General features: G+C 45.2%; 1 protein-coding gene and 1 pseudogene across 1 annotated transcript; one reads left to right on the top strand and one right to left on the bottom strand.

Annotated features, from left to right (window-relative positions):
* Positions 1-4,431: 4,431 nt before the first annotated feature.
* LOC109747485 (uncharacterized) lies at positions 4,432-8,890 on the top strand. Its single transcript, XM_020306536.4, has 2 exons — positions 4,432-8,505; positions 8,601-8,890. The coding sequence occupies exon 1, from the start codon at positions 6,299-6,301 to the stop codon at positions 8,408-8,410; it is 2,112 nt and encodes a 703-aa protein (XP_020162125.1). The 5' UTR covers positions 4,432-6,298; the 3' UTR covers positions 8,411-8,505; positions 8,601-8,890.
* A 150-nt stretch (positions 8,891-9,040) lies between these two features.
* On the bottom strand, positions 9,041-19,545 carry LOC120963845 (uncharacterized; annotated as a pseudogene).
* Positions 19,546-25,177: the final 5,632 nt, after the last annotated feature.

The raw sequence follows: 25,177 nt of genomic DNA, 5'->3' as shown, positions 1-25,177 counted from the left end.
TTCTTTATTTTGCTAGAAATTTAAAAATGGCTTGATAGGCTAATTTTACGATAAATTTAAATTCACATTTTTTTAACCTTAGAATTTGCTCCATCTCCAATATGTGGGGCTTTTTTAGGACACATTTTGGAGATACATTGATTAGCAATATATTTAATCGGTAGGTTTACTAAAGCTCATTTAGATGTGCCCTAAGTGTGGCACTAAGTCTTATATCATTGATTTTATGCAAAGATATATGCGAATACTTTTTCTCTTTTTATAATTTGTTTTGGGTCACTTAGATGTGCAATAACTAGGGCACAAGGATGTGCCCTAGACGGTTCCCCTCTCTTGGTATGTTGATAGTAGGATAGGGCTCCCGGGTGTCGCAGCTAGGTTGGTGGCGGCGGCGCTGTGGAACAAGGTGGCAGGAGCTTCTTCCCTATCGTGGCGACACCAACTATGGAATAGCCGAGGAGCTTCCGGCGTCGTGTGCTCCCGGATCCGTCGATCTGGAGAGTGTTCGTGTTCCTGGTGCGGTTCTTGCGGCGAAGGCAATGGACGGACCTTGTTGTGGAGCCTTTTGTCCTCCTGATCTTTCTTCGCCATGGTGACGATTGTCCTGGCCTTGATATGGACTTCGTGGAGGTGCTGTTGTGGCGCTCTGTCAGTCTGTGGGGCGTGGTAGTAGGTACATGCTTGGTTCATGGTTTCCAGATTGAAGTGGATTTTCAGTGGCGACGGTTTCCTTACCGGTGTGCTGGCCCTCTGAGGCCTTGGCTCAAAGATTTCCCCTCCGCATTCAAGACAACCAGATTCAAGGTCAGACCGACTCAAGTGGAGCGGTGGAGGTCGCGGCGGCGTGCCCTCAGCCCGTGCAGGCAGTGGAAGTGGTTGCTTGGTGGTCAGAGGACCTATTTGTAGTTTCTATCACTTTCAAGGTCCTTTGTATTGTAGGTGAAGACGTGAAGTTTCATGATAATCTGGGGAAATTTTTGTAAAAAAAATAGGTGTACCCAAGATAGACCCTATATTTATTATGCGCAAAGGCACGTGCAATTTGCTAGTACTATATAGTGTACGAGTTTTGAATTGGATCTGGAGCATCAATCCTAACCATTGGTCTGCTAAATCTAACGGTTGTGAGGAGCGGGACTCGCAATGAACAGTGGACCGCAACAGCCTCCACGATGTTCTCGAACCATCACCTCGCTCTTCAGAAAAAAAGGCCCATATGTGATACATCTTGGGCCACGTTGCACATTGAGTGCAGGACGTGCAGAGCCCAAACGAGACTAGGAGGGAAGAAGAGAAATAAAAGTAGTTTGTCTCAAATGAAATAGAGATAAAATAAAAGTAGTACAAGTTTTGATTCTTACCCGTGTCATGAGAGTGAGTTTCCATACTAATTGCTACCTCAACAATACTTATAATCAACATATTTGTCAGGGAAAAAAATCTGCATTCTTATATCAGCAATATTGTTTACCTTAAATATATTAGCATGTATATGGCCATTTTCTTTAATCACTCCATAATTGTAAGACGTGCATTGCACGTGTATAAATGCTAGTATCACTTATATGTGGCATTGGTGGGTAATATTTTGTAACTTTGAGGGCAATTTCCGTTACGTACGCAAAAAGTAATAGCCCCTTTATTATTAGGTATAGATTAATGTTCATGGACGGGAGGAGACAAGCCCAGACTCCAAAATGCCGCACTCCCTCCTTTACTGCTAAAGCATCTACAACCTGATACGCCAAATCCGACCCCTCACACCCCTGCGGATAGTGACTTGTCACAACAACAACAAAATCATTTTCACAATCGGATATCTCAATTACGAAACCTTAAATCCATACAATTACATGCAACGTGAAACCTGATCTAAGCGGAGCTCGCCCGGCTCCGTCGTGCCCATGTCCGACGACTGGTTGCGCCCCTCGAACTGTTGCTCTGGTCGCCGGCAAGATAGGGTAGGACATGGGACATGCACCTTCTCACGGGGCTCGAGACACCGCCGTCTCTCATGCCCTACTCTTCCTCGCCGGAGTCCGGAGCCTTCATGATGCCGGTCGATGTGAGGTCGACAATGGATCTGTCGTGTTTGGGGAAGGCCGACACGTCCACCATGACGCATCTGTGCAGCCTGAGGTTGCAGGCCATCTGCTGAGGCGCCACAGAGTGCGACTTCACCTCACCGACGTCAGCCGTGAGAGCTGTCGCGGCCTCTGCAGATTGATCGCCGTCATACCCTTAGCGGACAGGCCACGGATGGCCTCGTCTTCGGGGCGCCAACATAGGGGTTGTGCGTGTCAAGGCGTTCGGATGACAAACGGAGCGCACCGCCGCAGCGACGACGCGCGCGCTGTGGATCCACGCGCCATTTGGGCGGAGGCGATGGATTCCCAACGGATCGAATCCGATCACTACGGGACATTCTCCTCGCGAGTGCGCTGAAGCGCAATGTGGACGACCATCTCCTCCTCGGGCCCGACTGGAATGAAGACCTAGTTAGCAGATCGCCTGACGGAGGACACAGATGCGCTGCCTGCCATGTCGGAGAAGGCCGGAGTTCGCCAAAAATGAGCTTGGGGCGGGGGAGGGGCGGTGGGGGGAGTGGACTCACTAGGATTTTGTTTGGGAGCGGATGGAGATGAATATATGTGGAATCAGGATGGGCCAACGTGGGCCGGATCCGCGTGGTGGACATTCCCGGTCACACCCGGCCGCCCCATATCCATCCCGTATTTCGGCTAGATGTTAGGGGTGCCGGTCCGCCGGACGTTTGAGTCCGATTTAAGGCGCCCGTCTGAGTCTTTTTCTTTTACCGGTCACTCACGTCGTTTGAGGGGTGTTTGAGGTTCCTGGCCGCTCTGACTGTAGAAGATTAGGGTTTGGCAATGCAACTCTCGAGGTATTGATTGGGTGCAAGTGCATGTATATATCATGTACAAGGTGGGCCTCAACACTATACAAAGAATAAGAGGTGGGCCAATAATACAAAATACACGTGCAACCATATATTCAACACCCAGAGACTGGACCTGAACTCCTCAAGAACGGGAGTAGGCAATCTCTTAGTCATCACATCTGCGAACTGTTGTGCTGTCGGAACATGAAGAACCCGAATGCGTCAAGGGCCACCTGTTTGCGCACAAAATGAATATCAAGCTCGATGTGCTTCGTCCGGCGATGATGGACAGGGTTGGCAGAGAGGTAGATGGCGGATACGTTATCACAGTATACCACCGTAGCCTAGCAGGCGTCATGGCGCAACTCCTGTAATAGCTGTCGAAGCCAAGAACACTCGGCGATTGTGTTGGCGACTGCTCGATACTTAGCCTCCGCACCAGAGCGTGATACTGTAGGTTGTCATTTAGACGACCACGAAATGAGGGAGGAGCCGAGGTAGACGCAGTAGCCAGAGGTGGAGGCGCATGTGTCGGGATAGCCAGCCCAGTCAGCATCAGAATAAGCCACCATATCTAGAGATGAAGATGCCGTCAATGTCAATCTGAGAGCCATAGTACCTCGAATATACCGTAATATCCGCTTCACCAGGTTCCAATGGGAGTCATGCGGGGAGTGCATATGAAGGCACACCTGCTGAACTGCATACTGCAAATCTGGTCTGGTGAGTGTTAGGTACTGAAGAGCACCAACAATGGAGCGGTAGAAAGGAACATCCGACGCAGGAGAGCCATCAAGGGCAGAGAGCTTGGCCTTCATGTCGACGGGAGTAGCAACTGGTTTGCAATTGAGCATGCCAGCACGCTCAAGAAACTCATGTGCATACTTCTGTTGATGAAGGAAAAACCCATCTAGTCTCCGAATCACCTCAATGCCAAGAAAATAGTGTAGGGCACCCAGATCCTTGATAGCAAACTCATCACGCAACCGAGTGGTAATCAGCTCGAGAAGCTCAGCGGATGAGGCTGTCAGGATGATGTCGTCGACGTATAGGAGCAGGTAGGCAGTCGCAGGACCGTGATGATAAACGAACGGTGAGGCATCTGATCGAGTGACAGAGAACCAAAGCTGCTGAAGAAACCTGGCGATTGATACGTCTCCAACGTATCTATAATTTTTTATTGTTCCATGCTATTATATTATCTATTTTGGATGTTTTATATGCATTAATATGCTATTTTATATTATTTTTGGGACTAACATATTAACCTAGAGCCCAGTGTCAGCGTCTGTTTTTCCTTGTTTTTGAGTTTCGCAGAAAAGGAATGCGGAGTCCAAAGGGAATAAAACTTTCACGATGATTTTTCTTGGACCAGAAGACACCCCAGAGACTTGGAATTCAAGTCAGAAGAGCCACGAGGCGGCGACAAGGGGGGAGGGCGCGCCCCCTACCTTCTGGGCCCCTCTGTGACCCCCTGACCTAGATCTTCCTCCTATATATTCACATATATTCCCAAACCACCAGAAGTATCCATGGAAACACTTTTCCACCGCCGCAACCTTCTGTTCCCGTGAGATCCCATCTTGGGGCCTTTCCCGGCATCCTGCCGGAGGGGGTTTCGATCATGGAGGGCATCTACATCAACCCTATTGCCTTTCCGATGAAGCATGAGTAGTTTACCACAGACCTACGGGTCCATAGCTAGTAGCTAGATGCCTTCTTCTCTCTCTTTGATTCTCAATACCATGTTCTCCTCGATGTTCTTGGAGATTTATCCGATGTAATCTTCTTTTGCGGTGTGTTTGTCGAGATCCGATGAATTGTGGATTTATGATCAGTTTATCTATGAATATTATTTGAATCTTCTCTGAATTCTTTTATGCATGATTTGATATCTTTGTAATTCTCTTCGAACTATCGGTTTGCTTTGGCCAACTAGATTGGTTTTCTCAACTCCTCTCCAAATCCATCACTCAAAGAATAAACTATGCATCTTTCCCAATGTGGGTTAAAAATAAAAATGAAAGGAGACGAAGTAATTCGATGTGTTTTTTCTTGGGGCCAATTCTAACTAGATATATTTATGGAACCCAAGGGAGGATTAAGCATATGGGTAGCCCTAAAGCCCAAGTTCCAGGCCTACCAAATAGCACATCAGAACCTTTGAAATTGAAACAGGTGATTATTCTATTACTAATGTGTATTTATTTACTAAAAACCTAATGTTTATAGCACGAGGAGGGGGGAATAGCTAGTACTCCTACAAGACTATTTATCAGTGAGACAGGATGCTTTCCATCCTCTTAACATGCTCAGCACAAAATACCGATTAACGGTAGCGGCACAACCATCATCCATATTGTAATAAGATTTCAGCATGTCGAACATCCAAGATGTACGATAAAAGGGTAAAATCAAATTTTAATGTGTCTTCTTAGGCAGAATGATGTAAAAAGGCCAGAGGGCAGAACAGTGCAGTTGAAGTTAACACTACTAATATAATACTTCTTCCATCCCAAATTACTTGTCCCAGAAATGGATTCTGCGACAAGTAATTCCGGACGGAGGGAGTATATGACTGGCCAGTGGGAAAAATAAAAACTTTATGCCAATGTAGAAAATGCAGGAGGGTGATAATAATCCACAAGGTAAGCTTCCTATTAAGTGTAGAAACTATGAGCAATGAGCAGAGGTGCATGGCATTATACATTTGCAGTTAAAAAGCAACCTATTAAGTGTAGAAACTATGAGCAATGAGCAGAGGTGCATGGCATTATACATTTGCAGTTAAAAAGCAAGGCTTCTTAAGGAACATACTGGAGACTTTTCTGGACTGGCGCTATGCCGCTCTAGCCTTCTCTCCTCCTCTGCTTTCCCTCCCCCCTCTCTCCACATAATCTTGTTTTTGTTCTCTAATCTCCTACTCTTTCTCCCATCTACTTTTCTGATTACTTCGCTTTCCCTCCTGCTATTTCGTTGCCTCTCCCTCGTTTTTTCCCTTCGCTAGTTAGATGTGAATATGGACAGATCTTGTACTCGCATGGAAGATCCTGATGCTCTTCCGCAGAAGGCGGATCTGAGAAGAGATGGAGTAAATCAAGTCTCGCAGCTTTCCTCTCGGGTTGTGAGGTCAGATCCTGGGATTGAACTCAACATGCAAGCGTTGTCGATCAATGAGCCGGAGGTAGTTCATATTCAGGCTGAGCAGTACAGGCAAGAAGAGGGTCAGGATGCAGAGTTCAATATTTTGATGAAGCTTGCATCTACAGGAGGTCCTATCAGGGTTCTTTCCCTTCAGGCTGTGCAGCAATCTATGGCGCATGGAAGGATAACTATTATGGTATATCACAATTATCAAGGTACATCTTTGTGGCTCATTTTCGTTCTTTGGATGCTGTTATGTTTGTCATTACTCGTCAGCCTTGGAGCATGGGTTCAGACAATTTCTTGCTTGAATGGATGGATCCGGAGGAGCAAAATAGGAATATTCAGGACTATAAGTTTGACACTATCTACGTGACTATTCGGATTTATGGTATTTCCATGAGATTCAGAACTCAAGCTCTACTTGCAAACATCTTGCAAAGTGTTGGCCAGATCTCAGAATTTCATCCTATAAATCAGAGTATGATCTTTGCTAGGGAGAATTACATTTGGGGTACCATTAAAGATCAGGTTAGTAAAGCAGTCAGAGATAGAGTTTGGGTTAATTTTGCCAAGGATTCTGCTGGTTGGGCTTACTTATTCTATGAGAAAATTGGCAGAATCTGCACTTTTTGTGGAGTTATGTTTCATAGTGTTCAGCATTGCAAGATCAGAAATAGTGTTCTCATTTCAAGAAACAGGCTGCAAGTTTCTTTGGAAGAAATCTCACCAAATAGATTTGGGCAGTGGATGACTAATGCAGAGTTGATTCCTACTCTTTCAGGAGGAAATGTTCAGGCAGAAGCAAATTCATTCTCATCTTTCATCAATCCTCAGCTAGCAAGGTTGCAGAAGCAGTTCATAGAGGATCCCAAAGGAAAAGGAAAGATGTCAGAAGAGGATTCTGCTGATAAAGGAAATCAGAAGGAATTATCTTTAAGGAAAATTAATGAACAAAATAAAAGAATGGAAGGAGACAATTCTTCAAAAAATACAGAGCTCCAGATAATTCAAAAGCAGGTTGGAGTTAATACTGCTCTACCTAATTTCATTCACAGTCAGCAGCAGAGTCAAAGCGGTGATTTAATGGATACAACGGTGTTACCAGATGCAGGTAATAAGGAGACAGATGTTGGGCGAAGCAATTACGTAGAAGGAGGGCAAGTTGAAGCCCTTCAGCATTCAGTACAGCAAAGTGGTTCTCTTGCTGACCCGGAGCAGGTAGGGGGTGCAAAACAGTCAGGCCCATTATCTCAGCAGTTGCCAGGCCCTCCGTGCACGTCTGCTGAAGAGATGCATATTCAGGGACAGAGATATGAGCCAGATTTGGACCAGCGGACTGCCCAAAATAATCCTCTTCGCCTCGCAGATATTCCTAGTCTGTGCGTTGTCCCTTCATCTCACTTTGTGCAGACTTCCCCTACCTCTGTTATTCAAATGCATTTGGAGGACAAAGTTTCCGATGCAAATGTCGCTATTTGTCCTTCCCCTTCCCCGGGCACAACTCTTTTCCCTTCTCCTACCCGCCATCCCATCCCCTCGCCTACTCGATCCAGTCCCAAACGTACATCCGCCTCGCTTTTTGGTATCCCCTCTCCTCCGGCGAAGAAGGCTGCTAGTCAATCAAGCTTACTCGGTGCTCCGCCCGACACACAAGTTTTCATTGGACAATCATATCCAGCTGGTGGTGTGGGAGCCGCCCCTGTTCTTAATGACGGTGTTGCCAGCACTGTGGTAAGGAGTTCAGTCAGAGGAGCTTTTTTGGGGGGCGCTGAGTTTCCTGGATCCACAACATCTCAGCGGAGCTACCATCGATCTAGGAATAGCAGATGGGACATTCCTCCGAACGGCGAATCTGGAAGTGTGTGTCCTAATTTCCATGGGTTACTTCGCAATCGTGCTCGTTCTTCCACTTGGAAGCGCGACAGCGGCTCAGCTCAACTGGACAGTAGCAATAATGGGTGCACAAGCCGATGCAAAAATTTGGGGAGCATGACTTTTGAAGCCAGCACTGAACAGGGCGGATCAGTTATGGCATTTCGTCAGCACGAAGGAGGAAGCTATGATCCCTCGACCCTGAGCACACCTTCGCCGTCTGTTAGTGAGGGTACAGTTGGATCCCGTCAGGGGGCTTTCTCTCCTCCTGGCATTGATCGCCTCCATCACAAGGGTCTGCATGTTCATGGTAGCATTTGTAGCCCTATAGCTCAAGTCACAATGGAAAATCAAGATGACTCTAGTACACTGGATATCAACAAGAATCAGTCTGGACATAACATGGAGTTGGATGATGATGCAGATAGGAACTTAGCGCAATCCTTTTCTCGGGCAGCGGCGCATGGCCCTAACGCGCCTCGGGCGCCATGAAAGCCATAGATTGGAATTGCCGAGGTATGGGTCGGGGCCTCGGTAGCGATCGAATGTTGTTCCTGGCGAATCTGATCCGTTCTACGAAAGCTCAGGTAATATTTGTTTCGGAAATCAAATCTTCGAAGGTTCATTCGGTTGATCTTCTGAATAGGTTTGATGTAGCTAACAGTTTTGTTGTTCCTTCTAGAGGTGCTTCAGGAGGGCTCTGGCTTATGTGGAATGATGATCTTAAAGTCTCTGTTCATAGTTCCTCCTTTCACTTTATCCTAGCCAATGTAGTTCATCTAGCCTCGGGGGTTCACTTTTGTTTGATATGTATATATGGTGATCCTTATCATAGGCAGACTAGTGCCATTTGGAATCAGGTTTCCACTTTTGTGTATGATAACCTCGGAAAACCCATGATCTGTATGGGAGACCTTAATGATATTTTGTATGATACGGATGGCTGTAATGGTAGTGTAAATTATTTTCGTATGTCTGCTTTTCGTTCTATTGTCAAAAACTGTGGTTTCTTTGACATCGGTTTTAGTGGTCGTGCTTACACTTGGCGCAATAGGCAGCACACTGTTAATCCTATTTACAGACGTTTGGATCGTTGTCTTGTTAATGCTGTTTGGTGTGCTCATTACCCCAATACTAAGGTGTTTAATTTACCTATCATCGTTAGTGACCATGCTCCCATACTTATTTCTACTGATGGTAGTTTTGTTAAACCTAAGCAGACTTTCAAATTTGAAAATTGGTGGTTAATGGAGAAGGATTTCAGTAGTTTTGCTAAGTCTGCTTGGAACAATGCTAGAGCAGGCTCTTTTGTTGCAAAAACCCCTTCTTTGGCAGGGGCTTTGAAAACTTGGTGTAGGAAGAAGAAACCTTTTCAGCAAGAGCTTCAGGAACTAGAATCTAGTATCAAGCAGATTCAGGAGCTTCCAATCAATCAGCAAGATCATGCTTTAGAAAATTCGCTTATTCTCAGGTATGAGCAAACTCTCTCTAAACTGAATAGTTTCTATAAGCAAAGAAGTAAGAAGGGATGGGCTACTGATGGTGATCGTAATACGAATTTTTTTCATCAAGCTGTGCTTAAGAGAAGGAAAAGGAATACTATCTGCTCGGTTAAGGATGAAAATAATATTGTGCATTTTAAGCCTAGTCTCATTGCTAATACCTTTGTTAATTATTTCAGATATATCTTCTCTTCCACTCATATCAACTGTGGTAGACCTTTTCTTGCTTCTCACTTACCGGAGGGCTCTTTGGACCCTACTTATTTAATTCCGGATAAAAATGAGGTCTTGCAGATTTTGAAGGACATGAAGTTGAATGCTTCTCCAGGGCCAGATGGTTTTAATGTCGAGTTTTATTTGGCTACTTGGGATTGGATAGGACACGATGTCACTCAATTGGTAGTCAATTTTTATAGAACAGGTATATTGCCCTCTCATGTGAGTGATACAAACATTGCTCTCATTCCAAAAAAACTTGTTCCTCAGGTTCCTATGGATTATCGTCCCATTAGTCTTTGCAATGTTATTTATAAAATCATTGCCAAATCTTTAGCTAATCGTCTTAAGCCTCACCTTACAGATTATATTGACCCTGCTCAACAAGCTTTCATTGAAGGTAGAAGAATTAGTGACAATATCATTATTGCTCAAGAGATTTCTCACTCTTTTGCTCTTCGTTCTTGGAATCACCTTGCTTTCATGCTTAAAATTGATCTTGCTAAGGCTTTCGATCGTTTAGAATGGAGCTTCATTGTTTCAGCTCTTGCACGTAAAGGATTGCATGCTCATTTCATAAATTTGATTTATGAGTGCACTTCTTCTCCTACTTTTTCTATGGTCATTAATGGTAGGCCTTCTCATAAATTCAAAAGTTCTAGGGGTATTCGTCAAGGTTGTCCTATGTCCCCTTATTTGTTTGTTATTGCCATTAATGAATTATCTCTTGCTCTTAACGAAGCTTTAGCTGCTCATAGTCTTCAGGGTATTTTGCTTGGACCAAATTGCCCCCCGATTCACTCTCTTTTGTTTGCAGATGATTTGTTGGTATGTGGTCAAGCTACTATTCAGGAAGCTAATGCTATGGCCAACATTATCAATCATTTTTGTTCCGTGTCAGGTCAAACTCCAAATTGGGCCAAGTCTGCTATTATGTTTAGTGCTCATGTTAGTCAGGCTGTTATTCAAGATATTAAGCAGATTTTTCCTGTTTCTAACATGGATGCTAATTTTTCTCATCTTGGTCATCCTCTTATTCTTCCTGCTAATAATAGATCTGCGGCCTACTATTTTGTTTTGGATAAATTCATGAATAAGATTCCTGCTTATAAGGCCAACTTGCTCTCTCATGCAGCCAGGTTTGAATTGATAAATCAGTTTTTTCTGCTATTCCTGTTTACTATATGGCTAATATTTTATTTCCTAAGAAGTTTATAGCCAAACTCACTGCTATTATTAGGAACTTTTGGTGGACAGGTATTAGAGAGCATAATTCGAGCAAAAGCTTGTGTCTTAGGGCTTGGAAGGATATTTGTAATTCTAAAAAAGAGGGTGGCCTTGGTATTAGGAACTTACAAGCCATTAATGAAGGCCAGATGCTTGCAGCTGCTTGGCGTATAGCGAAAGATTCTTCTTCCCATCTCCATCTTGTTCTTAAGTCCAAATACTTCCATGATTCTTCCATCTGGACTGCTAGCCCTTCCAATCCAAAATCAGCTTTTTGGTCCTCCATTCTCAAAATGCTGCCCAAACTCAAAGCTCATTCTTTTTATCAGATTACTCAAGGTAATATTTCTATATGGAGCACCCCTTGGTGCTCGCGTTGGAATGCTATTTATGATCATCTTATTATTCAACCTTCAGGATATAGTTACCCTTCTCTTGTTAAAGATCTTTGGGTTCCTGATAGGAAAGAATGGAATTCTACCCTTATTTACTCTCTTTTCCAACAACCTCTTGCTTCTACTATTATGCAGACTGATATTATTCAAGAGGACAGTCCGGATATTCTGTGTTGGGACCTTACCCCTAATGGTATTTGTACTTCTAAATCTACTCATAAGCTGTGTTTGCAGGATATTCATGCCAATCCTAGATTTGCACCTTCTCAGGTTTCTTTGCAGGTCAAGAATCTTCTAAATGAGGTCTGGAAACAAAAGATGATGATTCCCAGGGTACAAAGTTTTGCTTGGAGGCTTCTTACAAAAGCTCTTCCCACAGGTTTGAGAGCTGGCCGCTTCTCCGTGCACATATCTCAACTTTGTAGCAGATGCGGTCAGCTTGAGGATGAGATGCATTTATTTTTTCTTTGTGATTTTGCTAGAGCTGCTTGGTTTCTGAATCCTTGGTGCATTAGAATGGATATTTTAGTTCAGAGTAATCCTAATATTCACAGTATTTTCCTTGCTCTGATTAATATGAATCATCCACATGCTTCTCTACCCAACATTCTCAACTTTATGTGGTGTCTTTGGAAAGCTAGGAATGATTATCTTTTTTGTAGGAAAAGAGCTCTTCCTTATCATATTAACACTGCTGCTATAGCCCTGTGTAATGAACTCGATGATTTTATACATATTTCTTCTCAGCTCAAATCCAATGAGATGGTCGGTGCTTTACCTCTTACTAATCAGATTCCTATGCAGGGGAAAACGATTAAGTCTGATCTTCTAGTTACAGGACCAAGAGTATACTCTGATGCAGCATTTAGATGCAAAAAAATTCCAGGCTTGACTCAAGGATCTGTTGCTACTGGAATTGGAATTTACCTCTCTTTACCACAAGACCAATTGGAGGTCAATGTGCAGATCCAAGCTTCTACTGTTATCACAGATACACCTTTACAAGGTGAAGCTTTGGCGCTTCTTTTGGCGGCTCGAGTGGCCAAACAGCTATGCATTTCTCAGCCCACTTTCCTCACTGACAATCTGTCTTTGGCGTCATGGGCAGCTAGCAGAAAGATTAAGGAATCTACTACTCCTTGGACTATAAGGAAAATTCTGGCTGATTTCTTCTGCTACTCCTCAGATCTTCAGTCCCAGGTGTTTCACATCTCTAGGGAGATCAATGGTATTGCACACAATGTAGCTCACCAGGTTCTAACATCAGTGGTAGAACCTGATATATGTTGTTTCGCTTCAGCTCATCGGAATATGACTTGCCCTGTAGTTTCTCTTCTCTCTACTTTTCAATTTCAGGGCTTTGTAATTCATGCTGTACGTTGTTTCTGAGCTGAAATAAGAAAGTTTGGCGCCTAGTGCGCCTTTTGTTGTTAAAAAAAAAGGAACATACTGTCAAATAAAAGTGTCCAATGGCATTATTTATATATGGATAAAGTGAAGGCGATGGGCGCATCAGAGAACCCAGGGGAACTGCAGATCCTGAAGGCCTGCTCCGATTGGCAGGAGACAACAATCTCCGGAGTCTTCCCCTCGAGTACACACCTCCCAGTTCGATAGGTAACCAAGTTCAGATATAACTTCCTTGGATAAGTTTCGTCAGTCTTTGTATCGTAAGACATGTAGCGTCCGCTGTCCTTCTGCCAAGACAACAGAGCGAAGTGTTCCCTGTCCAGGTGAACGTAGCGCGCGCCCCTTGCGTTAATTTCTTCATGCTCCTCGTTTCTCACCGGGATGACAGTGGTGGACAACTCAATAGCACCACCCTTGCCAGATGTTGAGACTCGGATGCAGTAAGCTTTGATGGGGCCGTACTTGTGAGAAGGCGCAAGGAAGATGCCGCCGCCGTGCGGGGCGGCGGCGCCAACAAACGGCAGTTGCTCGCCCTCGACCTGATGCCACTCTCCTGAGCTGGTGTCAAATGCATAAGTAAAGTTGTACGGGCGACTGACCGATATCAAAATGTAAGGCTCGACCACCACGGAGGACGCGACACTTATCATGGGCGGCCTGCGGAAGTCCGTCGGGGTGAGCTTGCAAGGGAAGCAGAGCGGGTACGGCAATGGCATCCAGGTGCACGTGTCCGCCAGGCTGAGCACCCCCTCCGCAGTCTCGATGACGTCCGGCTTGGAGAGATCGAGGACCTCAAACAATGGCACGAAGTTGGGCTCTTGAACGTGGTCAGGGGTTGATGTGAGGGCATAGATCATGTCCCCGACGACCGCCACCACAGGGCTCCACTTCCTGGCCACCAGGTTTGGCCCGCGGATCATTCTCCCACTCTTGGTGTCAAAGATGATGGTGCTGCCAGGATTGCCCCCGATGCCGACTATCCACCCTGACTACAAGGAGACGAAGGTCTTGCCGTTCATGTTAGTTTCCAGATTACGGGCTCGGTGCAGGGTTACCCGGCCAGCAGGCTCCGCTCCCGGCAGCAAAGAAGGGTCGTCGGAATTGGAGAGGGCAATTTCCACCTTGTACAGGGGAGCCTTGGTTTGAGAAACAGACCAGTCCCGACAGCATACCGCAAGGTACACGGACAGATTCCGGCCCTCACCCCCAGTGCCGCCGATCCCCTTTTGGTTCAGTATCTGGGTTGTTTCCTCTTGGAATAACTCAATATGTTGTTCACTGTCCCTGCATCATCATAAAAAGTCAAAAGTGAATAGATGATAGCTATTAAGCCCCGTACAGAGGAGCTTGCAAGACATGCTAGTAGTTCATGCACACTGCTAATGAGTTCTAAAATACAGGTTTGACGGTATTATAACAATGGCAATGGCTCTGCACTTCTTCAGTATCATAATAAGCATCAAAAGATTGAAGAGAACGCTCACTCGATGAGGTACATGATGAGCATAACTAGGCAACCAAATTTATCACAGCCGTTCTTGACTAGTAAACAAGGGTTATCCAATTGGTGTTTCAGAAAATCATCGCAAATGTGATGTTTATCTGCAGCTGCTAGGGACCGATGCGGCTTTTGAACAATATGTTTATTACTCTAATTTTTAAGCCTTTGTTGTTTTCTGCTAAACAATATAGCTGTTAATTTAGAAATATGCCATCCCAGTGCTATAATAACTATAGTCCAATGCAATTGCCACATAATTAAACATGAACAGTAGGAATAAAAGGCAGGAACCGTGATCAGGATAAAGGCACAACACTCTGAAACATGACAATATTTAAATATGTAGATTAAGCTACTTGCGTACTACTCCCTCCGTTCCAAAATAAATGACTCAACTTTGTACCAACTTTAGTACAAAGTTAGTATAAAATTGGGTCATCTATTTTGGAACGGAGGGAGTATAAGAATATTGCTGTGTGAATTTAGACATATACTATCATCCCGACACTAGAACCAAGCTGTAGCGCAGCTCACAGACTGTCAAACCTGAACCTTAACAGTGGAAATGCAGAGCAGTAATTTCTACGAGATTCAGCAGAAAAGTGGACCAGAATGATATGCTACCGGTGCCATCCTCGAGCTCAGCACTGACAGGACTAGAACCAACCAAGTCGCTTCTCCGTGCAGTCTCCTCCACACGACGACAGGCTAGGAGGCAGCGTCCAAAATGCTGCGTTAAGGGGAGGCGAATCAGGTCCGAGCAGCACGACAGTGGTCGCTGCGCCGACAATAACGGGGTGCCCACACCACCGCGCTGTTCCATCCGGTCCGCGCTGCTTGCCCAGAGCGCTGGCCTCCTTGCCGTGCCATGGTCTGTTCCGCCCCCGCCGCCCCTTCTCTGCCTGGTGCTTGCTGCTCCCGCTGGACCGCACTGCTGCTATGCCTCTGGCTTTTGGTCGAGCACCTAGTGTGCATACGCGCCGGACCTCGCCTATGAATGTCTGACGGAAACTGGGCTCAATGGTCAGAGAAGCGCTCCCCATGAAACCCTCGAGCTGGAAGCGGAGGACGGAAGCGTAGCTCTCGGCCTGGTCGACCTCCGCGAAGTGGCGGCTCCAGCGGATCCAGTCCCAGCTGGATGGGGACGCCGCCGCCACGGAGAAATAGGATCATGTGGTGCAGCAGAAGACCGCGGATGGCGGGAACGTGCGCGGCGGATGATCGCGGGCAGCGGCGGGAGACCGTGAGGTGCGGCCGCCGGCGTGGGCGCGTGGCGCACGCGGCTGGCATGGGGAAGTCGGGGTGGGGGCACGGGTGGCAGGCGCTAGAGAGAGTATTTTGTTGAAAACACCCTCGTAGAAAAACTCCCTCGCAGAAACCCCCGACGAACCCAAAGTGTATACTGCTAATAATTTTATTTACATCAAAGTATTTTTTATTGCAAGATGATCGCCGTAATATCTTTTACAAGAGTATCAACATCTCTAAAGGTGGATCTTCCATCCACCCCGCACACACCTTAGTTCTAGCTAGTTTTGCTAAAATATGGGCAGTACAATTAGCCTATCTAGAAGCATACTCAAAAGTGTATACTACTATGAGTTTATGATATTAATCGTGCAATTTCGCGCGTAAAAAAAAAGGCTTGCAATTTTGAGTTTATGGATTAGTGAGGCATTTTGTTCTATTTATAAACAAGGAGAAGAAACAGTTTATCGTCAGGTTAAGGTCATTTGATAAAATCGGAGAAGAGACAATATAATTATTTCTTTTATCAAAATGAGCATTTGATTAATTTTCAAAGTGGTTGCTTTCTCTGTATCTGAAACTATTATTTGTAGTTTTTCGCAACAAAAAAACTCATATTATCTGTAGTGCACTCTAAACAGACAATAGTTGCAGCAACCATGTATGTTGTGGTTGCTTAAAGCTGTGATGACTTGACAGTGGCCAAGTTTTGAAAGAACCACCTGCCAATTGCCATATGAAATTTTTAGTGCCAAATGGCTGGCATGCAACCCTAAGATTGACTGATTTACTCATTCCTCCAAGTAAATGAACTCGCCATTTGTAAGACAGGGAAGATAAAATTATAATTCTTCAGAAAAAGTGAACATTTGCTGGATTTTCCAACATAACGTGCAAAAAAGAGTGGTTTATTGCTCTATCTTGAAGTACTACCTCCTTTCCAAAATAGTTGAAATTCTGGAAGTTAAATTTATTTAAGTTTAACCAAGTCTATAAGAAAATATATTCCCATGAGACTTTTTATAAAATATATTCTCATGAGATGTTTTATGATATATATTTTTGTACTTACCACATTTTCTATTGAGTTGGTCAAAGTTAAACAAGTTAACTTAGGACGGATCTATAGCTTCAATTTTTTTTAAACGGATGGAGTACCAATTATGGAATAATACCAAAACACGGTTGTTGCAGCAACCCTACAATCATGGTGTCATAATATGTGACTTCTAAAAATGTGGTCCAACTTGGGACGAAAGACTGCCATATGAAGGTTTATAGTAGCAGATAGCATGCAAATCAAGAAACACGAGATTGTCTAGTTTATTCATTTCTCAGAGTAATTGAATTCAAAATCATACACTTTTCAGACGTGACCCTAGCAGATTTAGGAAAGTCGTGCACGTAACTAGTGGTATGCATAATTTGTATATCTATGTTGGGACCCTCTATCCATCAAGTACCTGAAATTTCTTTTGCCATCGGTCACTTTTATCAGCAGCCACTAGATCCTGATCCAATGGTTCAAAAAGATCGGTCTATTATTGTTCATCTTCTTTCCCCTTCTTTCTTCTTCCTCCTGAACGCCCCAAGAATACCTCGCCCTAACCACTGGCCTCTCCACCACCCGTGGCCGGAGGGCGCTATAACACACCGCCTCGCCACTCCGCCCTCCCCTCAACCTCCCCCCCCCCCCCCCCCCCCCAAACCGCTGCTGCTGGCCACCGCCCCGGCCATCCCTCTATGCCCGGCACCACCCATGAAAACCTCCGGCGATCCCCTGCCCCCCCTCCCAACCCCTAAGATAGATAATGGGGTTGTCGCGATCCCCTGCGCCACCCATGACTTCATCCTAAGAGCATCTCCAACGGCCGCGCGGTTGCGCGGCGTGCTATATATTTTTTGCAACGTCGAAATAGCTTTTTAGCACGCTGGGTAGGTGTTTTGCTTTATCAAAAGCGCAAAAACACGGCGCCCAATCTGGCGGCTCACCTGCAGCAGCCTAGATTTTGCAGCGCGCGCGATGCCGTTTTCCTCCGCGTGTTGAACCAACTTTACCGCACGTGATTTTAGCGCGGCAGCTGGAGCGCCCGTTTCAGTCCCGCGTGCGCAATAAAGCGATTTTTTTGGCGCGTGGCTAAGATAGCGCGCCTGTTGGAGATCTAAGATAGATGGTGGGGCTAGTTCTTCTCCGGCGAGGTCCGGCCAAAGAGGGAAGGAAGAAGGAAAAAAGTGACTGGCATGAAAAGAAATTGCACGCACCTGAGAAATATCAAATCTGGTCTATGTTTAGGTGGCAGCCCAAACCTTGGTTAAGTATAAGGCCTCATTCGGTTTGGAAGAAACCAAAATGTAGGAATTAGAAATAGTATAGGAATTTGATAGGATGGCACTTGTCATCCTAAGGAATTGTGTTGCCTCGTTCCTACGCATAAAATGAGCTTTGAGTGGATGTATAAATTCCTCTAAAAACATAGAAAATGAATAGTATTCCTATGAAATTCCTGTAAGCATTTCCTACAAACCGAATGCATTTATAGGAAATTTTCCTATGAAATCCTTGTTCCTACGTTTTTTCTATAGAAATCCTCCAAACCGAATGAGACCAAAATTTTGACTGACTAATTAAACTACCACTTCCTAAATTTCTTATCCGTTGCAAGTGTCTGCGACATGAAAAAAAAGTGGTGCGCGTTGTTGAATATACAAGGCTGTCAGACCACTGGAATAAGACATTGAATGCTATATCTGAATCACTCTAGATTAAAATCCAAATAAGATTGTGATGTTTATCTATGAAAACAGAATGCTGGTATGGAACAATTATGCAGCAGAACATTTAATCCAGAGAGAGAGAGAGAGCATCAGATTCTTACATGGACAAGGCTGCAACCACAGGCATGCCTGGAAGCCATCGAGCTCGGGCTTTGATTTTGTCTGTCCGATCATGTTGTTTCACTTGTACTGCAACTTGCAAATCCTGGGCCTCACCGCGCTCTGTCTGACAGGCAGCCAAGATAGCCTCGATGTTGTCCACGTGGAAGGTACTCAAGATAATCGGCATATCCACAACGCACTTGGATTCTCTGCCGTAGTATTCACAAATAATGCCCTTCCTGATGGAGCAGAAGCTGCCCTTACCCAGGGGGCAGAAGAACAGCCGGGGAATCTCCCATAATAATTCTCCGGCCAACTCTTGGATTGATAGCAAGGTGGCAGTGAGCTCGGGTGGCGCCGACGGGGTAGAAGAGGCCTTGATGGACATGTGGAACACCGAGGCGGCGGGGGACACCGGCGAATCTCCCGGTAGGGGGCCAGTCTTGGATATGACGCTGCAGCCGGCGAAGAGGCTGCCGCCGAGGGGCACGGCCTGGCCAACGAAAGGAAGGCCCTTGTCGGAGACCTTCTCCCACGTTTTCTCCACCACGTGGAAAGCACAGGTGCCCTGGTCTTGCTGCTCCAAGGAGATCAAAATGTAGGGGCCGACGGCGGCGTAGGATGAGACGGTGATGTCCGGCGGGCTGCGGAATTCCTCCGGTCGCAGGGAGCAAGGGAAGAAGGGCGGCGGCGGCAAGGCTGTCCAGAAGGAGCAACACCAGCAGCCATCGTCGTCATCGTCGCATGGGTTGTCCCCGTCGTTGAGGTCGAGGGACTCGAACCACGGCTCGAAGTCGTGCGTCGCGTCTCGCCCCACCCTGGGGTGGCGTGAGAGGGCGTACAGCTTGCCTCCGTGGGAGATGAGGATGGGTTTTCGTGCTTCGGGCAGCGGAGGTCCGGACCGCTGAGCTGCGCCTGCGTGCTCGGGTCGTAGATGACCGTGTACCCTCTCCGCCCGCCGACGCCGACGATCCAGGAGCCGTGCTTCGAGTGCGCGGCGACGAAGGACATGCCGCGCTTGGCGCCGGGGAACGCGCCGAGGTTGCGGGCGGGCGGCGCCTTGTGGCCGCCGCCTGCCGCGGCGTCGACCATGAGGAGGGAGTAGGGCGTCCTATGAAACAGTCGCTCCGCCACGAGGTAGACCGGCTTGGCGAACTCCGGTGATGATTCCGCGCTGTCATCGGCCGGATTTGCTGGCTTGCGCGCTGAATCCACCGTGCCGTCGCGATCGCGATGCCTCTTGCGCGCCATCTTCGTCTCCTAGAGCACAGGAGGGTAGGGTTTGGTAAAAAAATAAATCTGAAATAGGGTTTGGTAACTTTGGTTTGAGGAGGGGCGCTGCTTTATTTCGACTGCTGCGAGACGCAGCAACCTTTTTTTTAACAGCTCGCCTCAAGAGGGCAGCGAGTACTACTAGGCCGACCGCCGACCAACTACAGGCCTTTTTCATTTTTCTTTTCTTTTTATCAGTGTCAGGCTTTTTTTTTATTGCTTACGTTTATATTTCGATATGCTAAAAAATGTTTATATTTAGTGGTATAATATAGATATATGTATATATGTGAAAAAAATACTGTAATTAGTTTTTAAAAAATATTTACCGTGTATTATAAAATGTTCGGAGAATATAAATTTTTTTGTCCTCGCAGTTCTAAAAAATGTCCGTCCATTTCAAAAGATAATGGTTGTGCCATTCAAAAAAGGTTCATGTGTTTAAAAAAATGTTCCGGAAGTGTAAAACATTTGTCTGCGCAAAATTTTAAAAATGTTCACACCACTAAAAAATATTTGTGACATTTAAAAATGCTCACATCTTTAAACAAATTATGTTCGTGACATTTGAAAAGATGTTCAATGTGTATCAAAAACAAATTCGTGTGTATACAAAAAAGCACAACCTGTATTTTGAAAATGTTCATCATATTTTTTGAATGTCTAATTTTTTTGTAGGCCATGTACATCATATGTGTTTATAAAAATGTTCAGGGTTTATCTGACAATTGTTTCCATGTATTCAAAAGATGTTCAATGTGTGATAAATATTCAACGTGTATTTGAAAAATGTTCAACATGTATTCGAAAACATGTATGTGAATAAGATGTTCATCATGCATTTGAAAAATGTTCAACGTGTATCAAAAAAATGTTCAACATGTATAAGAAAAATGTACATCATGTATTCAAAAAGTCGGCATGTATTTGAGAAATAACAGGAAGCAAATAGAAAATGAATCGGAAAAAAGAAAACCAAAAATTAAAACCGTGATAATAGTGAATACAAACCTAGAACAAAAGAATCGTGTGAAACCTTCCAAAACCGGTGGAAGATCCCATGAACCAGTACAAAACCTTTGGAACACCGATTGTGAATGTGTTAATTGGGCCGGCCCATCCTACCGCTCTATTGCGAGACGGAACTCGGTCTCGCGGTAGGCGAGATGTAGCTCTCGCAACACAAGAGCGGCGGAGTTAGTCGTAATAGTAGGTGCACACTCGCAGTGAACTCGGCTTAGGTGTACGCGCTCGAATGGGCCATGCTCTTGTGGCAATGGCACACACATTGGTATGTTATCAGTATGATCCATAGCACATTGCAGAGTATGTTATAACCGCATACAAAGCAGTACTGGCAAAAGAGAGAGGTCATTGATGGTCGTACATGATGCCGAAAGACAACACATGGCTAACTCCGAGCAAGGACACACAAAGAGGGCTCTAGTTGAAACAACATTGAAACCACAGGTGGGAAGACTGCAAGTTATCATCAAGAAAGTAGTCGCACCATCTTTGTCTCGTCGGTAGTGTACGAGAAGAATACACAATTCTTCGCTGGAAAGGTGGTCATAGCCCATAGGAGGTGGGAAGAATGAGCGGTGGAGGAATTACATGACCTCAAAGAATGTCACCAGTGTAAGCATCTCCACCAGATGGGGGATAGTTTCCCTGCATGGAGTGTGAAAGAAGGGCTCATACATCCACAAGTTTATGAAGTCAAAGGCACCGAGCTATGGCGACAGGGAGGTTTTGGGGAGAGCGTTATTGGGTATGCAAATGATCGGCCAACATAGAAGCATTGGTTCCCGGTACTTCGCAATGGGTTTGATGCACTATTACTCCATAACATGACCTCCAATAAGGAAAGTGGCACTCAGAAAGCATTGTCGTCGTTGTCGCCAGCAAGAGTTGGGGATGGGATTTCTCCCAAAATCTTGGAGCACAAAACCTAGCATCCCCCAACAGAGATCAAACCAGTGTTGGACAAGGCCATAGTAGCGCACACACACCGCGGTAGGCAGATCTGACACTTGTGGTCTATGATCGCGAGAAGAATGACCAGACACGATGCAGCGACATGGTGTTCTAGGGATGATGTCCTGCAAGTGCACAAATTCTAGTTGAAGCACAATCCGTGGGAAGTATTGCAAACCTGTTTTATATGTCGACCCCACTTGAGCTAAAGGAAGAAACCACCAGCCCCGCAACTACGTAGTCACGTACGTAGGTACGTGCACCAAACCGTAGTTCAAAATAGTCTATTCCACGATAATAAATGGAATTAACTAAACTACAAACTAGAACATAAAGTGAAGTAGACGATAACAAGTAAAAAGGGTGTTATAAATGTAGGATTGAATAGAATGACAAACGGTGTCTAGGCTTCGATCTCACCGGTACCAGAGAGGAGATTATGTGGCAAAGGTCTATAATATAATAGACGGTCTACCAAACATCGTTACCTCCCAACTGCCGCTGCAAAGGTAACTCGATGTCCCCTTCCTGACACTGTACTGATGCATCAGTCGGAAGCGATAAAGACCACAAGGACAAGAACAAGGCATCGCTCTATGGTTAACGGTTGCTCCTTATATAAATAAATGCTCCACTATGGCTACCACGCTCATTCGTGCACTACATATAACCTCTTGTTGTGGTCACACATGAGATGTCGATAGTACTCAACAAACCAAATGATCATTAAATTCATCTATCTACTTGGTGTATGTGCAAGTGCTCACAAGATTGTATGAAAGAACGTCTCCCAACATAGTCTTACTTACAACACGAAAAGAGTTAATGGTGGCATGATGCCACAAAGTTTAATATTGCAAACTAGATTATACCTAAATCTAGAACTGGATCAATTTCTCAAACATAGATGAATAACGACACAAAAAGGAATGATTCATGGATGTCATCACCATGTCCAGTCTTACAAAATACAAGAGAGAAATGTCAGAATAAATCTGAGGCCACCGTTGATCATCCGAGGACCAAGCAATCACACAAGGTACGATACCGAGATTTGTTAATGAGGTTTACCGATATGACTACATCCCCGGGTCTGACTATAGGCGCTCCTCTTCATGACACCGCTACAATACTGCACCCGATCGTCCTGGGCACCGGCACAAGCTGTCGGCTTCCCGTGCGTTCCTGTGCTATTATGTTGGTATAGGTTACATCGTGTGTCTACCCCACTATATATGAGAGGCCTAGGATACAAGTGTCCTACTTGGACACGACTCGATATCCTGTCTACATACCGTACGACTCCAAGTCAACTGTAACCTACATTGTACAATAATATTCGACACAACTCTAACAAACTTCACCTTGGCGAATATTCTCCACCATATTGAATTCATCCATGCGAAAAACCTCCATGTACATTGGACTTGAGATACGTCATGAGCACCGCTGCTACTCCCAAACTCCATGTGACTCCACCTGCAACTGTAGTCCCTTCTCGTCTTCTTCACAGTCAACACTCAAGCAAAATTAAGTTTCTCTTTACTCTACTTTGTGGTCCCAACTTTCGGAGTATCCGTTCGACGCCATCACACACCAACCACTGTATGCGTGAAAGTGAACAATTCACATATTGGACGCCACATAAAAGAGTTACCTGAACTCAATGTCGCCGGCTTGTCTAAAACTTGAAGGAATTTCACTGTCGCCCTGTGCCACCCTGAGTCAAATTCTCAGTTGTCTCACCCTTTTTTTTCTGGATTGTCTCTGACATGTCCCACAACTATAGCACTCCGCCTCCTTCTATACTTGTCATCTACACTTTGCCATGTGCACTAAACACCACGGAATATACGGCCATGTACTCTCTCAGCTTTTGACAATTTCAGACTTTCCGCCACTTTCTCAGATTCTCCACGGTCAACTCTTGCCAATCAACTAGTACCAATAGACCCAGTCACCAACTTGAATCTGGTACTCATCAACACTGCTTCAGCACCCCTGCACACTTTGTCTAACCACATGTCTCGCCATTAGTGTCTTGGTCTGTCGTTGTGTCCCGTGCTTACCGCACACCTCGCCGTTATCACCGCGTCGAGCCTCTGCTATCTTGGTCGAGTCTCCCTGGTAGCTAGCCCACACTGCCTCAATCCCCACTGTAGAGAACCATCGATCATCACCGACCGATGCCGAGTATCATGTCTCCATCAGACCACTAGGTCCCAGTCCGATCCACGTTCTCTCATTTTTTCCACTGAACTAAGCTTCGATTCTCCGTCAACTTACGCGGTAGCCCCTCCATCAGCTCAGAGTGAAGTCGCCCATCAGACTCTAGCCACTAGTAGAAAAAGGGTCAAATGTGAGACACATTAGTCCCGGTTTGCATTTGAGACGGCACTAATGTGTCCATTAGTGCCAGTTCAAACGGCTAGGCGGGAGGAGATCTTTAGTACCGGTTCAGGGCGAACCTTTAGTACCGGTTCATGCCACGAACCGGTACTAAAGAGGCTGGGGCCCGGCCAGCCCCTTTAGTACCGGTTCGTGGCAAGAACCGGTAGTAAAGAGGTTGTGGCAGGCTGTTTTTAGTCCCACCTCGCTCCCCTAGCAAGATTTTTACCACCTTAAATATGTTACTTCTCAAACTATCACAAGCACTTGGTCTTCATTGAACTCTATGTGTAGAATTTGTGGTCGCAATATGAGTCTTCACCGGTTTCTAAACCGTTGATGACTCATATTGACAATTCAGATTGTACACAAAAAGGTCAATGATAATCAATGTATTTTTGATGTATATTTTTACATGTTTACGCCCTCACTCTCTCCACTCACTCGGTCTCCCCCTCAATCCCCCCGCGCCGGTCCTCCCCCACCGGCCGCCCCTCACTCTCTGCTGACTTAGCATCTGTTACACGTGCGCTTTATTTTTTTAAACTTATTTGAACTCTAGACTTTTTTATGTTCCGTATGCACCATTCAAAGCGAAGTCATCAATTTTCAACACGTTCTAACATCATTTTGCTGTTTTCATCCATTTACCGATTTGTTTAGAGAGCTAAATGACCATGAAATTGAAAATCACTACAAAATGAACTCTGAAAATGTTGAAACTTGGCATGGTATCATCATTTCACCCACATAGCATGTGCAAAAGAGTAGAGAGGGTTACGGCAAAAACTGGACGCACTTCGTGTACAAACTGGACAATCTCTTTCGGAGTATCAGGGTTTCGGACGAGAACTCGTCTGTTACACGGTTACTTAAATTTTTAAACTTATTTGAACTCCAGACTTTTTTGCGTTCAGTATGCAGCATTCAAAGCAACGTCATCAATTTTCAACCCTTTCTGACATCATTTGCTCTTTTTCAGTCATTTACCGATTTGTTTAGAGAGCTAAATGACCGTGAAATTGAAAATCACTACAAAATGAACTCTGAAAATGTTGAAACTTGGCATGGTATCATCATTTCACCCACATAGCATGTGCAAAAGAGTAGAGAGGGTTAAGGCAAAAACTGGACGCACTTCGTGTACAAACTGGACAATCTCTTTCGGAGTATCAGGGTTTCGGACGAGAACTCATCTGTTACACGGTTACTTCATTTTTTTAACTTATTTGAACTCCAGACTTTT

This window comes from Aegilops tauschii, chromosome 1 (genome assembly GCF_002575655.3).
Source record: "Aegilops tauschii subsp. strangulata cultivar AL8/78 chromosome 1, Aet v6.0, whole genome shotgun sequence".
Classification (NCBI taxonomy): Eukaryota; Viridiplantae; Streptophyta; class Magnoliopsida; order Poales; family Poaceae; genus Aegilops; species Aegilops tauschii.
Note: the sequence above shows the minus strand (reverse complement) of the source record. Positions and strands in the feature narration are given on the sequence as shown.